A 15,072-nucleotide genomic window follows, 5' to 3' on the forward strand; every position below is an offset into this window, starting at 1 on the left:
GTCCCTATTCCTTGTTAACAGCTGGGAATAGTGTCCTGATTTCACTCCTTTGAAATAAACTATAAAAGTGTCTGCGCTGAAGTGGGCATACTTAAGTACAAAAAAACAAAACTTTTGCTCCACATAAGATTTTTTTCCTCTTTTAATAACTTATTAAATCGTGCTCGCACATGATAATCATGTTACATAGCGCCAAGAGCTACTGTAGCGTTAGATCAACTGTGTGTTGCTAGCATTGTAGACCAATTAAGAGACAAAAATGCACGTGAGTGCGAAAGTTATTCAGTGTGACAGAAAGATTTTTTTTCTGAGTGTGAGAGGTTTTTTTGGTGTGTGAGGATTTTGCCCAGTGTGAGTTTTTTGGTGCGTTTTTTTTTTTTAAGCAAGAATGTGAGTGTGTTTTGGTATGTTAGTCTCTTTGTGAATGTGAGAGGTTATTTTGTGTGCGTGTTTTTTTGGTGGAGGGGGGGGGGGGGGTAATGAGTGTGAGTAACCTTGCCAGCAAGATGAATTCTCGCTGTATTTGTGAGTTCACAAACTCTAGAGAATACATATTGTTTCGCTCCCGCTGATCGGTCGGACCAATCAGACGTTGTTTGGAGCGGGGACGAAACCAATAAGCGCCGCCTAACCTAACAGACGAATGGACGCAGCAATTAATTCTGTTTTTGCAGAATTACTCACCGTTTCCTTGTTGAATTTGCAAGGGGCGCTTGGTGCGTTTTTATCTGGTAAAGATGTAAGTGCTTACCCTACCCGTCCCTCCCTAAGACGAGATGTAAGACGATATTTTCATCCGTTGATTGGTCAAAACAAACATGCAAGATGAGGCATCCAATAGTACAATAGTACAGCAAGTCCCTCCTTTCCCGAGCAGATGTTCTGAGTGAAGACCCAGATTGATAATGTGAAGAACTGCCTCAAGTGAATCACAATTATCAATCTGGATGGCAAGGTTAGAGTGTGAGGTTTTGTGCTGAGTGAGAACTTATTTTGTGAGTTATTTTTGTTCAGCATGAGAATATTTTTTTTAGGTATGAGTTTTGAGTGAGATTTTTGTGTGTGTGTTATAGTTTTTTGGTAAGAGTGTTTTTGGTCTGAGTATAATTTTTTTGAGTGCTTTTTTTTGTTAGTGTGTATATTTCTTTGATGAGTGTGAGATTGTTTTTTTTTTTGTGAGTGCAAGAACTGAATTTCGGGTTGAGTATCAGTTTTTTTTTCTTGAGTGAGTTGATGTGATGTGAGTTTTTTGTTGTTTTTTTCTTTAGTGCGAATTCTGATTTTGGTGTGAGTTTTTATTTATTTATGTGAAAGTGGTGTGTGTGTGCCAGTGATTATTTTAGTGAGTGGTTTTTTTTGGTGATTGTAAACTAACTTTTTCTTGTCAGTTTTTTGTTTAGTGTATTTATGTTGTTGAGTATTCGTATTTATTTAACGTGCGCTAGTTTTTGTTGGTGAATATGAGATTTGTTTTTGGTGAATGTAAAAGCTCCCTGTTGGTGTTTTATTGTTTTTTTTGGTGAGTGTGAAAGTGTTGTGGGTTTTGTAATCATTTATTGGGCTTGTGAGTTTTTATTGTGTGTGTGAGGTAAATGTTATTTTTAGTCAGCCTATACAGCACCTCATGTGGTTATAATGCATCATAAAAATCTGAATGCAAAATCCTTTATTTAGTATGAAACATGTAGTTACAATTTCTGCTGTTGGACTTCTATTTAAAACCCGAACAAAATTAGACAAGCGCCGAGTGTGTCTGCGAGGGCGTGTGAGGTCAGTGTCAGGCTTGCTTGTTGCGTTTGAGAGCACAATAACACAGCCAAGCGCAAACGCGCTCAAGCAACCGGCTCAGCGCAGCCCCAACCTCGGTCAACGCGCACGTATATCGAGTCGCATTCTGCTTTTAAATGATTTAACAAATGGCAGGAAATAGCTTCCGAAGGCTCCATCACACTGCTGAGCCTTCCGCTCAATATGTGACTTACTGGTAATTTGCAGGTTTGGGTTCATTACAACCAGAAATACCAAATTATTGACAGAGGCATTACATGTTGTGATGGTCTATGGCAAGCAGTTGGGACATTTATTTGCATATCCACCTTAAGGTCCAAGGTGTACTAGTACACTCATTGTTCTCACAAGTAAGACAATTTAGTCTTACTATTACTAAAACTTTTTCCTCACTACTAGTGCCACTATTGGCCAACTAGTGCAGTTTTGCTCTACTACAGACATGTATTCCTTCCACGAGTAGAAGTGGATCGTAGGAAAAAAATATTTCTACTACTGTAGTTCATTTCCCCAAATTGTCTTACTATTGCAGTCAAAGAGGGTAATAGTACATGGGGATGGATATCAAATAAATGCTCAAATGGCTTTCCATACTGGCCTCAATTCCAGTCATGCAGACAAAAGGCACAAGAAGAAATCATTATTAGTAGAGCAAAACGTAAACATCTTTCACCAACAATTCTGAGGTTTTCTGCATTCCTGCCAGTGGAAATGGTTATTTTCAAATTTGCATAATTACATTATGCTTTGATGTGAGCCTCCTGTATCACTGGCTACAAAAATACACATTGATCTTATAAAGTGCCCAGGCTGATGAAATTCAAGATGAACATAGTGTGAAGTCATGTCACTGTGCTAATCTGCTGCTGGAAAAATCAGAAACGTCTTACATGCCTTACAAGGAATAGAGGAGGGTGGGGGGTTGTGTAGATTCTGGCCATGACGTAAGTAAATGTGCACACAAAACACAAATTAATAATTTTAATATCAACCCTGAACAATTGGGAAAGGGTCTTTGAGGAAATTCTGATCCACCATCCAGCGTCTCAGGAGAGGAAAGAAGTGATAACACTGTGTATAGTGTAGATGGGGTGCTGCTGACTCGGACGTTGTGAGTCGGTGGGGAGAATACTTCGAAGTCCTCCTCAATTCCACCGATACGTCTTCTGGGGACTCTGAGGTGGGCTCTCCTATCTCTGGGGTCGAAGTCACTGAGGTGGTTGGAAAGCTTCTCGGTGGCAGGTCCCTGGGGCTGGATGAGATCCGACCGGAGTTCCTAAAGGTTCTGGATGTTGTGGGGCTGTCGTGGTTGACACGCCTCTACAACATCGCGTGGACATCGGGGACAGTCCCTCTGGATTGGCAGACCGGGGTGGTGGTCCCCCTTTTGAAGAAGGGGGACCGGAGGGTGTGTTCCAACTATCACAATCCTCAGCCTCCCTGGTAAAGTATATTCAGGGGTGCTGGAGAGGAGGGTCCGTCGGGAAGTTGAATCTCGGATTCAGGAGGAGCAGTGTGGTTTTCGTCCCCGCCGTGGAACAGTTGACCGGCTCTACACCCTCGGCAGGGTCCTCGAGGGTGCATGGGAGTTCGCCCAACCAGTCTACATGTATTTTGTAGATTTGGAGAGGGCGTTTGAAAGTGTCCCTCGGGAAGGCCTGTGGGGGGTGCTTCGGGAGTACGGGGTACCGAGCCTCTTGATACGGGCTGTTCGGTCCCTGTACGACCGGTGTCAGAATTTGGTCCGCATTGCTGACAGTAAGTCAGATTTGTTTCCAGTGAGGGTTGGACTCCGCCAGAGTTGCCCTTTATCACCGATTCTGTTCATAACTTTTATGGACAGAATTTCTAGGCACAGAGGGGGTCCAGTTTGGTGGCCTCAGCATTGCAACTCTGCTTTTTGCAGATGATGTGGTGCTGTTGGCTTCATCAAGCTGTGATCTCCAGCTCTCGCTGGAGCGGTTTGCAGCCGAGTGTGAAGCGGTTGGGATGAGGATCAGCACCTCCAAATCCGAGACCATGGTCCTCAGTCGGAAAAGGGTGGAGTGCCCTCTGCGGGTCGGGGATGAGGTCCTGCCCCAAGTGGAGGAGTTCAAGTATCTTGGGGTCTTGTTCACGAGTGAGGGCAGGAAGGAGGGGGAGATCGACAGGCGATGCGGACTCTGTATCGGTCCGTTGTGGTGAAGGAGGAAATGAGTCGAAAGGCGAAGCTCTCGATTTACCGGTTCGTCTACATTCCTACCCTCACTTATGGTTACGAGCTGTGGGTCGTAACCGAAAGAACAAGATCCCGGATACAAGTGAAAATGAAATGAGTTTCCTCCGTAGGATGTCCGGGTTCTCCCTTAGAGATAGGGTGAGAAGCTCGGTCATTTGGGAGGGACTCCGAGTAGAGCCGCTGCTCCTCCATGTTGAGAGGAGCCAGTTGAGGTGGCCCGGGCATCTGGTTCTGATGCCTCCTGGACGCCTCCCTGGAGAGGTGTTCTCGGCATGTTCCACCGGCGGGACGACCCAGGACACGCTGGAGAAATTATGTCTCTCGGCTGGCCTGGAAGGCCCGGGGATCCTGTCGGAGGAGCTGGTTGAAGTGGCTGGGGAAAGGGAAGTCTGGGCTTCCCTGCTAAAGCTGCTACCCCCACAACCCGACCTCGGATAATCAGTAGAAGATGGATGGATGGAAATTAGTATTAGTATGCACATTATATTGATAGTGTGGCCAATTTTTCCCACCCGTGTTATGTATAAGGCTTTGAAAGTTTAGACAAAAAAGTGCCTCATATTATTCGAGACCCGAGTGGGAAAATATATGGAGTCCATTTTGTTGAAATACTGTCACCTGAGGAGTCACTTGTGTGACTTGAAATCACATCTTTATGAGAGAAACAATTCATGTGTGGTCTGTGCGGCCAAATGGGCCCTCTTATGTTTTCAAGTATACCGGACATAATGGCAGGATCACAATCAGAGTTCTTCAAAAAGCGGATCAGGTTTCAGTCTCTTTTGTTCTCCCGTGTAGAAGATCCCGTGTCATGGTTGCTTGTACCAGTACATGGAGCGTCGGAGAGCCCTTTCCCACCTCTGGAGATGGTGCGCGTACTCCGAACCAGCACAGTCGCCGCGTGCTGCTTTAGGGCAAAATACATCCTCTGCGCTGTGCAGCTTCTTCAGCTCCTCACAGGATTGCCAGTAGCCTGAAAGGGTTGAGAAGGGGAGTTTGGACATGCACAGTTCAAGTATGACAATGGAAGGATCATGCTGCCAGAAGAAGAAGAAGAAGGCCATCTTATGTTGACATAAAAAACATGATTGATATTATTATCCAGACACCAGAACCTTGTTTTAGACCAGTGGTTCTTAACGAACCCCTGGGATTTGGTGAGTCAGTCTCAGGGGTTCAGCGGAGTTCAGTTGATCACGCTACATTGTTTGGCATATCTGTGCTGCAGGGAATTGATTTTTGTTAGTTTTTATTTCGTTTTTTTTAAATTTACAGTAATTTCTGGACTATAAGGCGCACCTGACTATAAGCCGTACTAGCTAAATTTGGGGAATACTGGAGTTTGTTACACATATAAGTCGCACCTGACTGCCGCAGGTGTTTTAATGTTACCGCACCGGGTTCCCGCTACTTTCTTTTCCATAATGAGGGCGCATATTGTCTCGCACTCGTTCTGTCTCTCCTACTGTATTTGGGCTCACTTGCTTTGTTTTACTCTGCCTGACGCTCTTGCACTTCCTTTATAATGCGCCCCCTTGTGATCTGATGGATAAGCCGCACCTTTGTATTAGCCGCAGTGTCGAATGCAAGTGAAAAAAGTAGCGGCTTGTAGTTCAGAAATTACTGTAGTTAGTTTTAATTAGTTTTCAGGGCGGTTCTGTTTTTATTAGTTTTAGTTATTTAATAAATGCTTAGTGTTCATTTAGTTTGAGTTAGTTTCAGTCTTAGTTTAAATTTTTTTTAACTTGTGCGCAATATTTAATAAACACCATGGTAAAAATAAATCTACTTAAAATCATCCCCAAAGACTCCTACATTAAATTAATTACCAAAGACTAAAACGAAGGACATTTTCACTATGATTATTGTTAGTTTTGTAAACATTAAATGTACTGTAGTTGAAGTTAGTTTTTGTTCTTAAAAAAATATTTTAATTTTAATTTTATTTCGTTAATGAGAATCTTTTCAGAATTTTACTTTCAGTTTTTTCGTTACTTTTCGTTAACTAAAATAATAATAAAAAATTTAATAAAAATGTATTAGAATTTTCAATAAATAATGGTTCGGTGAATGTAAATGTATGTATGAATGTAGGAAACTGGTGGGGTTCAGTAGCTCCAACAAGGTTAAGAACCATTGTTTTAGACCTATTATGACAATTTATAGAATGACACATAAGACTTTTGATCAGTGTGGGGGAAAAAAACATTATCAGGGCCAATATTTATTTAGGACAAAGTGACACTAAAGACTTGTGGTCTTGCATCCTAGTAGTGCACTTGTGTTCTAGCCATTAGCGGTCATCATGGTAAGCACGACTGCCTCACAGTCGAGACGTTCTGTGGCCCCAACCTGGTTTGCATGTTCTCCCCGTGCTTTCGTAGGTTTTCTCCTAAATTGTAGACTGTGAGTGTGAATCCTAGTTTGTCTGCATTGAGCCCCCGCCTCTTTCCTATCAAGTCAGCTGGGATAGGTCGTACTTACCCGAAGGCCTTAATGAGGACAAGTGTGAAAGAGACGGAATAGAAATTGACCTTGAAGTGAGACTCCCTCTCATCTTATCTGCCTTAGTGCACATTTAACAGCTTCTTTGCTGCACAGATGTACACAAAGTGCCACTCTAAACATTTACACTCAGTTACACGTCGTTTATTAGTATGAATTCATACTGCGGATATTTTGGATGCCTAATGTCAATGTTCGTTTCCCCCCAATTTCATTTAAGTTACAATTACAACCCCCACTAACTTACCAACACCGAGTCCGGCTACAAAGGCAGCCCCCAAGCAGGACATTTCATGGTTCCGGCATCGTTCTATCTTCCGACCAAACAGGTCTGCAGTGAGCTGCATAATGAAATCATTGGAGGAAACCCCGCCATCCACCCTGAGAGGCAAACAGAAAGGGAAAATGCACTCAGCCACACTGCGGTTGCACTGAGCTGTGATCAGAGAAACACAGCCATAATTCATTGCCAGTAGAAATCTAATCTACATTCACAGGGCCGCAACTCTGGCACACCCCGTTTTCTGGCGCTAATCCAAACCTGTTGACGGGATATCGGCTCGTGAGATGGAGTGAGCTGGAGGCGCCATTAAAAAACTCTTACCTGATCTTTGTAATGGGAATGTTGGTTTCTTGTAGCATCGTCTCATATAGCTGCTTGTTTCTAAGAGAAACGCACACACGAGAGAACGTTAGGTCTGTTTCATCACAAAACATTGTGGCTCCTCAAAACAAGACTCTCACCTGAAGGCAATGGACTCCAGAATGGCACGGACCAGGTGACATTTAGTGGTAGAAGGTTTGAGGCCCATGAAGGAGGCACAAGCTTTTGGGTCATTCAGAGGAGCCTTTGTGCATGTAATGTTACATCAACAGAAAACATTAATCTACCAGTATAGACTTTTGTCTTCACAATGGCTGTGTTCAGAATGACTCTTTGAGTGAATAATTCCAGACACAGCTAATGCATTCCTTGTGTCTGCTAACACAGTACAGTACTTTGGATATTGATATTCATGATGCACACTTACAAAGGCCACTTGAGAAAGGTAGCAGAGAAAACAAAACGACCACAAAAGATGTTATGAGGACAAATGGATTGAAAAGCTGGATATGACAATCGATTATCAGACATGCAAAAAATAGTGCGTCATATAACAGGTGTGCCTTCAAGGAACTGTTCTCACATAATTTGTGCTCGTACCTGCAGGCCGCTGAAAGACGGGACGAAACACACACCATTTGAGTCACTCACGCTGCACGCCATAGAGCTGGTATGCTCCACGTCAGAGAAGAGATCTGCAAATAGCAAAACACACAGACATCACGTTGCTCTAGATTATGCTACATTGTTTTTACGGTCACCCTCAGGAGACTGGTTAAAATGGTGAGAACACATCCTGTACAAGTATAAGCAATACGGATGAAACAAACAAGCCAGAAATCATTGTTTGGAACATACCTTGATTATAAGTTCAAGGTTTCGATAACATTTGGTACAGTACGGTAATATATCATTCATCTATAACAAAATCATTATAAAGGGTATCTAGTATCTACTTTTGAACACAAGCCAAGGAAAACAGCAACAGTTTGTGTGCATTGAGAACACCATGTGCTGGAGAAAGTTTCATGTTTAGGAAGGACAAAAGTGGTTTGTCCGGAATGTCATCACAATAGGGAACCACGCCTAACTATTAGTATAGCATGATGGCATTTATTTGCCATGACAACTATGCTATTTTAACAATGCTTGAGGTTAGAACAGAGCTACCAGGAGTGCTATGGCGATGACGTAACCCAAAGTAGTACTCCATCCATAAAATCTGAATGAAAGAGGCCATAAATCACAACCAAACTATCATAACCTTCGAAAGCTAATATCTGTATTTTAGAACTGTTGTCAATGGCGGACGTCCTTTGTTATATGCTGTATAGACCCAAAGAATTTGTGATAACTGGCCATTGCATCAACAAAAGATAAATATAGGAGACAAAAGGCCGATGTTCCAGTTTTTGCATTTATAAGAGCTTCCATTTCTAGGAATGTGCCCGTGGGAATAGCAAGCTTTTATCAACACAATACGTACAGTATTATTATATTCGCCGTTTACTATTAATGGATTTTCCTATTTTCACATCAAACTCTTTTTGTTTCTTTCTGAATCTGAAATGCCCATAGATGTCACAAGATGGTGCAAAAGCCATATCTAGATAGGAAAGTAGTACATTGGCGTCAACGAACTGTGTTGACATGATACTTTAGCCTGAAGTGTTAGTGGGAGAAGTCATGGGAGTTTTCGCTGCACGTGCACATACACGTGCAGTGTCATTTATCAAGAATCAATTAATCTGTAAGCCATTTCTTTTTAAGAGTCATGTAAGATGACCTGGAAATGATCATAAACGGTTTCAATATCACAGTTTGTGGCATATTTAAAGTTTAAACATTTCATATTTTGGGAGGTCATCAATTACTCTTTTTTTCTCTTCACAATTCACGATGACTCATTTCCAATTTTGCCGTGACTCACCGAGTGCCTGAGCCCATTTGATGGCGGTGCCGGTATCTGCGGAGTTACCCTCCGCCAAATACACCACTTCCGGACCAATCTTCCACCCCACCAGCGGATAGAGACCTACAGAGAAGACCCACACATGCTGGTCACAGACCGAGCATGAACAATCGGTATGTATTGCACTGGATTGTTTCGTTACCATTTACAGATGTGTGAGGAGCGCTGCCGGTGTTGATGTCCATGAAGGTACCTGTTCCCATGGTGATCTTCACATCACCCACATTGTAGCAGCACTCTCCAAACATGGCAGCCTGTTGATCCGCCATCTGCAACGTGAACGTGAAGGAGTTCATAATAATGCGCTGATGATTGGCGAGACAACTCGGTGGGTCAAGTCATATCGTAATGACAAAGATAAGAAAGGGTGTGATACCAACTCACCAATGACATGATGGGAATGGCTACTCCAAAGATGGACAGGTCAGTGGAACCAAATTCATGCCTGGAGTATAACAGATGAATAAAGGCAAACACATCAAATTTTATTTTCATTTCCACAGTCCTTCTAATGTGGTAAGCACAAAAACCACCACTCACAAAAAGTTATGGATATTTGGCCTTCGGATGAAATTTCAGGATGAACCTAAAATGCACTATAAGATTTGCAGGTGAACTTAATTTGACCTTCTCTAACTTTTGAATGCACATCCAACTGTGTAAGGTCTCAGTACTTTTTTGCACAACTCGTAAGAGAATGACATACAAGTGGACATCTGTGGGAATTTCCATGGATCAGATAATTGAGGAGCTGGACATTAGCTTTCAAAAGTTGAAGATTTGGTGAAAATCTGGTTGATGCGCCAGCTACTTCCGCATTCAGCCGAATGCAAAAGCACTTCGTCCTTGCCCATGGAAAGGAAGGAAGTCAATATTTTGCGGGTTTGGTACAAGTGACATTTCGCATATAGTGGAGATCACCTGTAAAGGTTATTGTGTACTTTAAAGCTAAATATCATCGCCGCGATGTGAAAAACACAAACATTTTTATGTTTTTGGGATGTCTGCATTCAGTTTCATCCCAAAAATGGGCACAAGTGTTTTTCACAATATGCCTAACTTTTTGTGAGTAGCGTATTTGTAGGCAACTGTCACAACATGTACTACACAATCTAATGAGATCCAACACAACAGCTGTATGAAAAGGAAAATCTGAAATGACAACGTTAATAAAGGTCAGTTTTTATGGACACCGTCAGGGGTATTAAATTAACTTTTGTTTATTATTGTGGCTATAGTTTCCGAGGGTATCGAATTGCACTGCATCATATTGATTGCTTCTTCTGACTCAACTGTCGTGTAGCTGAAGTTAATTACACTCAAAATGGACTATTATTATCCTTGTAAAGATAGCATTTTTGTTTTGGATCTCATTAGTGGTCACAAGTGCGGTTGTAGTGCACATGACTGACTTGTGCAGCCAGCGTGGCATCAATTTCTGCTCAGTTAGTGTAGCTGCAAAATGTGAGTGAGTGCTTGTCTGTCTCTATGTGGCCGGTTATTGACTGGTGATCGATCTAGGGAGTAGTCTGTCTTTTCCCAGAGCCACCTGGGATATACTCCTGCTTCTTCCTTCTTAACGCATACCAGGATAAGTTGAGAATTGACAGCTCTCATTAGATGTGCAGGTATACCTAAATGTCATGCCCAATGACTCTGAGATTAATTTACTCACCCTGTATTTTCCACTTTGGGGAAAATAGAGAGCGGCAGGGACACCAGAAAGCATAGCATCTGACTCCAACACATCTGTGAATAGAGAAGCATCACAAGGATACAAAGCAACTCCATACAGCAATTAAAATAGCACATGACGGTTATACACCAGACCTGGTAGGAGTCAAAAATCCCCGTTGTACTTGCATTTGAGTAGTCTGTGGCATGAATCATTCCTGGGAGAGATCAGATGACACATAAGAGAAGATTGTACCTTTTCCGGTTAATGGTGTGATGATTTAATACAGTTGTTAAGAATTAGGGATTGGATGTTTCTGTATGACGCAACTTATTGCACACATTTAGGTTGAATTTTGCAAGAGGGGTGGGTCTGACATGAGAATGATACGAAAATAACAAGCCTACCTTTTGTGAGTTTGAACAAGAGCCAGGTATCGATTGTTCCAAAGCAGCAGTTGCCTTCCGCCACAGCTTGAGCAACCTAAGAGAACAAAACAAAACATTGAATACATTTATGTACAGGAAATGGCATTTTAATGCGCATTTCCAGTTACATCAACATTTACTTGGCGTTATAGTAACAACCTCGATTGCTGTAGTGATCATCCAGGGATGGGCAAAAGATGGCCCCTTGATGACCCCCCCCCACACACACACACTTTTCCCCCCCCACAAACACAAAACAATGTTAAAAAACCCCGCTGATAAACATTGTATATACATTTTCCACGACAACCTGGGTGAAATTGTGAGAAATTTTAAACGGGAAAACCTAGAAAAAATCTAAATATGGAAAAACATTGATGAAAAAGGAGAGGAAAAAAAGATCTGTGAGCATGCGAACCCCTGGTTACTGAACTGTGAATATGCAGGAGTCAACTGTAATTAATTTTCAGTTGTAATAGCACCATTCACCTCTAGATGGCAGGCACGGCTTAGTTGTGCTTAAACTGGGTCTTATACTGACCTACACGACATGAGTAGACCAAATTTTTTTTTTTTTGCAGATTCTGAATGATATGCAAGACAAACATATTACCACAATAATATTATAATTTTGAGTGAGTTGATTTTTGTGATTAAAAAAAAAATGCATAAAATGAGATTATTTTTTTTTGCAAGAGAACCCTTTGCATTAGGGGGGAGGGGGGGGGGCGCCACAATATGTGGTTATTTTGCTGCTTGCTCAAAGCCCTTTATTGTTGGGTTAGAATTGTGAATCTTTTATACATGCAGTATAAAATGTTCTCTCAAAAATGAAGGGTATTAAGAACACGTATTTTGCACATAAGCACATATTTTATTTTGTCTTAACAGTATTTTTGTCATACATCTGGTTAAAAAGTGCGGAACCACGGTAGCACTCATGAAGCCCCAACGTTCTAAGTTGTCCATTCCTGGCCAAACCCATAAATGCAAATATATTGTATTCAGTCCACATTGCAGAACTGCCAAGAACAGCTCCATAACAATTTGTTCGAATTTCCTTTCCCTTTTTTTTTTTTTTTTTTACATTATGTCAACATTACCGTGGGATGTTTTTTTCAGCATAATATGTAATAGGACACATGCGTCATTGTTTACTACGCATTGTGTCCTTTTAACTCTCACATGCACTCACTCACCTGTTTGCAGTGTTTCAGTACCCAAACAAGGCGGAAGGTGACATGTTGAGTGGAGAAGACAATCAGACTCGCTGCAAGTGACCGCTTTTGCCTGGTCACAAAGTGCAGCACTTTCATCACGCCGTGGATCGCCTGAAGGCAGAGATGGCAAAAGTGCTCACACAAAGTACTTTACCTGATTAGAAGTATATATACTTGAGTAAAAAAAAAAAAAAACAAGACTGCTAAAAATACTTTAGGTACGTAAAGGTAAAACCTATACAAAATACCTCTTGATAACTTGGCACAATAGCATTAAAACAGCAGACAAAAATAGTTTCCCTCTTTTTAATTTGCATAAAAAAACACTGGACTTGTTATGTTATAATCGAGTGGACTCTCTAGTTATTGATAAAAAAAAACACAGATTCAAAAAAGCAATATAGAATGCGACTCACTTTCAAGGTGCATGATCTGTTCCAGGATGTTACCAAGTCTGCTGCTCTCTGGTCCTGCCAGCTGATGAAATTATGGAAAGGAACACCAGTTCTCCTGTGAAACGGAAAACAAAAGATTTAGGAGAGAAAAAAACACTATAAAAGTAAATAAGGTGAGGCTGTGAGTACTGCATAAATGAACAGGTCATATCACCTGTCCCACGTTGTGAAGGTAGCTCGCTGAGTAGAGATGCCCAGAGCTTCCATCTGATGCATTTGGACTCCGGCATCTAAATTGTGCAAAACAAGACTCCAGTATCATAATGCCCTATTCCTCTATTACATTATGATTCTGTAAAAATTTAACATTTTTTATTCACAATTTCAGTGTGGGGCTCATTTTTAAACATTTATAGTTTGCTCCACAAGTATTTGGACATTGAGAGGGCTCTCGCGCGTTTTACTTCACAAAGCACCACAATGGATTTAAAATAAATCAAATTGGTTACTCTCATTTTAAATACAGATTACCATTATTTTCTATTAATAATACTTAGATGTAAATCATTGGCAAATCAATGATTATTTGAAGTCTGGAGTCCAATGACATCAGGGAATTTGTTTTGTTTCCTCTCTACTTTTAGTTTCTGCTGCTTGTTTACTCTTATTGTATTTGGTGAAGGCCTCCTCTGTTAGATGGCGATCAGGGGACTGACTTGGCCTTTCAGCAACATTCAATGTATTTTTCCTACATAAAATATCAAGTCTCGGTACAGTAGGCCTATTCATCTGCACTGTGAAGTGTCATCCAGTCGGTTTTGGGTGATTGCACAAACAAACGTATTCACATACTCTGTATACTATAGTATAGATGATATTGTTAAAAAATATATATATTGTAAAAGTAGAAGTTTGGCTTCAATTCTTGAACATATGACAAAGTCACAAACTACAATAATTTACTTACAATCTAAATAAGTATTTTTTTTAAACTGCTAATTGTTTGCAATACACATTTACACAGATAACTTGCCACGAAAGAAAAAAAAACCCCACCTCTGCAAACAAAATTTTCCTTCCTCCCTACTAAGTTTCCCTCTTTTATTAACTTGCATAGTGTTTTTACTGAGAAGAAGAAAAAATACATTACACGTCACGTTACATGTTTTGGGCCGACCTTTATTCCGTAACTACATCAAACATCGTACAAATACCATGGATGGGGAATATCTTGTTTCTCCAAATGTTCATGTCGTCATTAATGCTCCCATCACTTCAATTGCATTAACCCCCCCCCCCTCCCCCCCGCCTAATAAACCCACAATATCTCAGAAAATCAAGTGTCTGCATCTGCTGAGGTTGGGTTAAAAATAAAATAAAGTGCCTATTTTGATAAAGCAAAAATTAGTCCAAATCGTTTTCAAATGAAGGGAGTAAAAGTAAATAGTCCAACTTCCCACTGCTGGTCCATGACAATGTTGGTGATGGTTCTACTGAGGATGTGGAAGATCAGAATACAGTACCTTTCACAGCCCCCTTCACCACATAGATGAAGCCTTTCCACAGTGCCTCTGGGTCAAGTTCCACATGTCCTTCCTCTGGATATAACGGGACCACCTAAATAAAGAATACAACATATGACCAGGACTGAATGATGAAACGTCAAGCATGACTGTAACGGGGAGAAAGTGGATACTGTACCTCTACTCTGCACGAGCCACGAATTTCTGCCTTCTTGTCATACACGTGACATCTGATCGAAGTCGTTCCCACGTCGACAGACAAAATAAATCGCTCCTTCTTTATACGATTCCCCGGAGTGCCCATTGTAGGCAACTGGCTATCCTTCATATGTCACATTGGTGTCGTTTAGACCAAGACTCCATCGCGCGTGTGTGAAATAATGACCGAATTGTGTTGTGTCGCTAGAGCAGGGACTCAACCTTCGGACTTTGTCATCCTGTCGTAGTTCCAAACATCCACACAGCTTCGCCAAAGATACAAAGCGACATTTTAGTAGCTAGATAAGAATGCATACTATGCTGTAATACAACGAGCCTCGTTCTTGCATTAAAATCTTTCGCGCTCAAATGTATCAAACTATATTCAAATAAAAAATAAATAACAATGATGGTAATTTGCTAAACACATAAAAAAACCTACACACGCATTAGGACGATATATTGCTAGTTGTAGCTGGCAGTGGCGTTGTTTTAAGAGTCCCAGGATGATTGAATCGAAACAATTCACAAGCATAACCTCTCCCT

At 41.3% G+C, this 15,072-nt stretch overlaps 1 protein-coding gene across 1 annotated transcript; it reads right to left on the bottom strand.

The window, feature by feature from the left end:
- Positions 1–1,649: 1,649 nt before the first annotated feature.
- Positions 1,650–15,064, bottom strand: gk5 (glycerol kinase 5). Its single transcript, XM_086097191.1, has 17 exons — positions 14,969–15,064; positions 14,507–14,792; positions 14,329–14,422; positions 13,020–13,095; positions 12,827–12,920; positions 12,390–12,521; positions 11,170–11,245; positions 10,918–10,979; positions 10,763–10,836; positions 9,472–9,532; positions 9,230–9,356; positions 9,046–9,150; positions 7,716–7,810; positions 7,256–7,359; positions 7,116–7,175; positions 6,759–6,892; positions 1,650–4,979 (listed from the first exon to the last, which is right to left on the bottom strand). Exons 2-17 carry the CDS (start codon positions 14,654–14,656, stop codon positions 4,816–4,818), a joined length of 1,608 nt encoding a protein of 535 aa, XP_085953317.1. The 5' UTR covers positions 14,657–14,792; positions 14,969–15,064; the 3' UTR covers positions 1,650–4,815.
- Positions 15,065–15,072: the final 8 nt, after the last annotated feature.

This window comes from Leptonotus elevatus, chromosome 1 (genome assembly GCF_054856555.1).
Source record: "Leptonotus elevatus isolate MCC_2025b chromosome 1, RoL_Lele_1.0, whole genome shotgun sequence".
Taxonomy (NCBI): domain Eukaryota; kingdom Metazoa; phylum Chordata; class Actinopteri; order Syngnathiformes; family Syngnathidae; genus Leptonotus; species Leptonotus elevatus.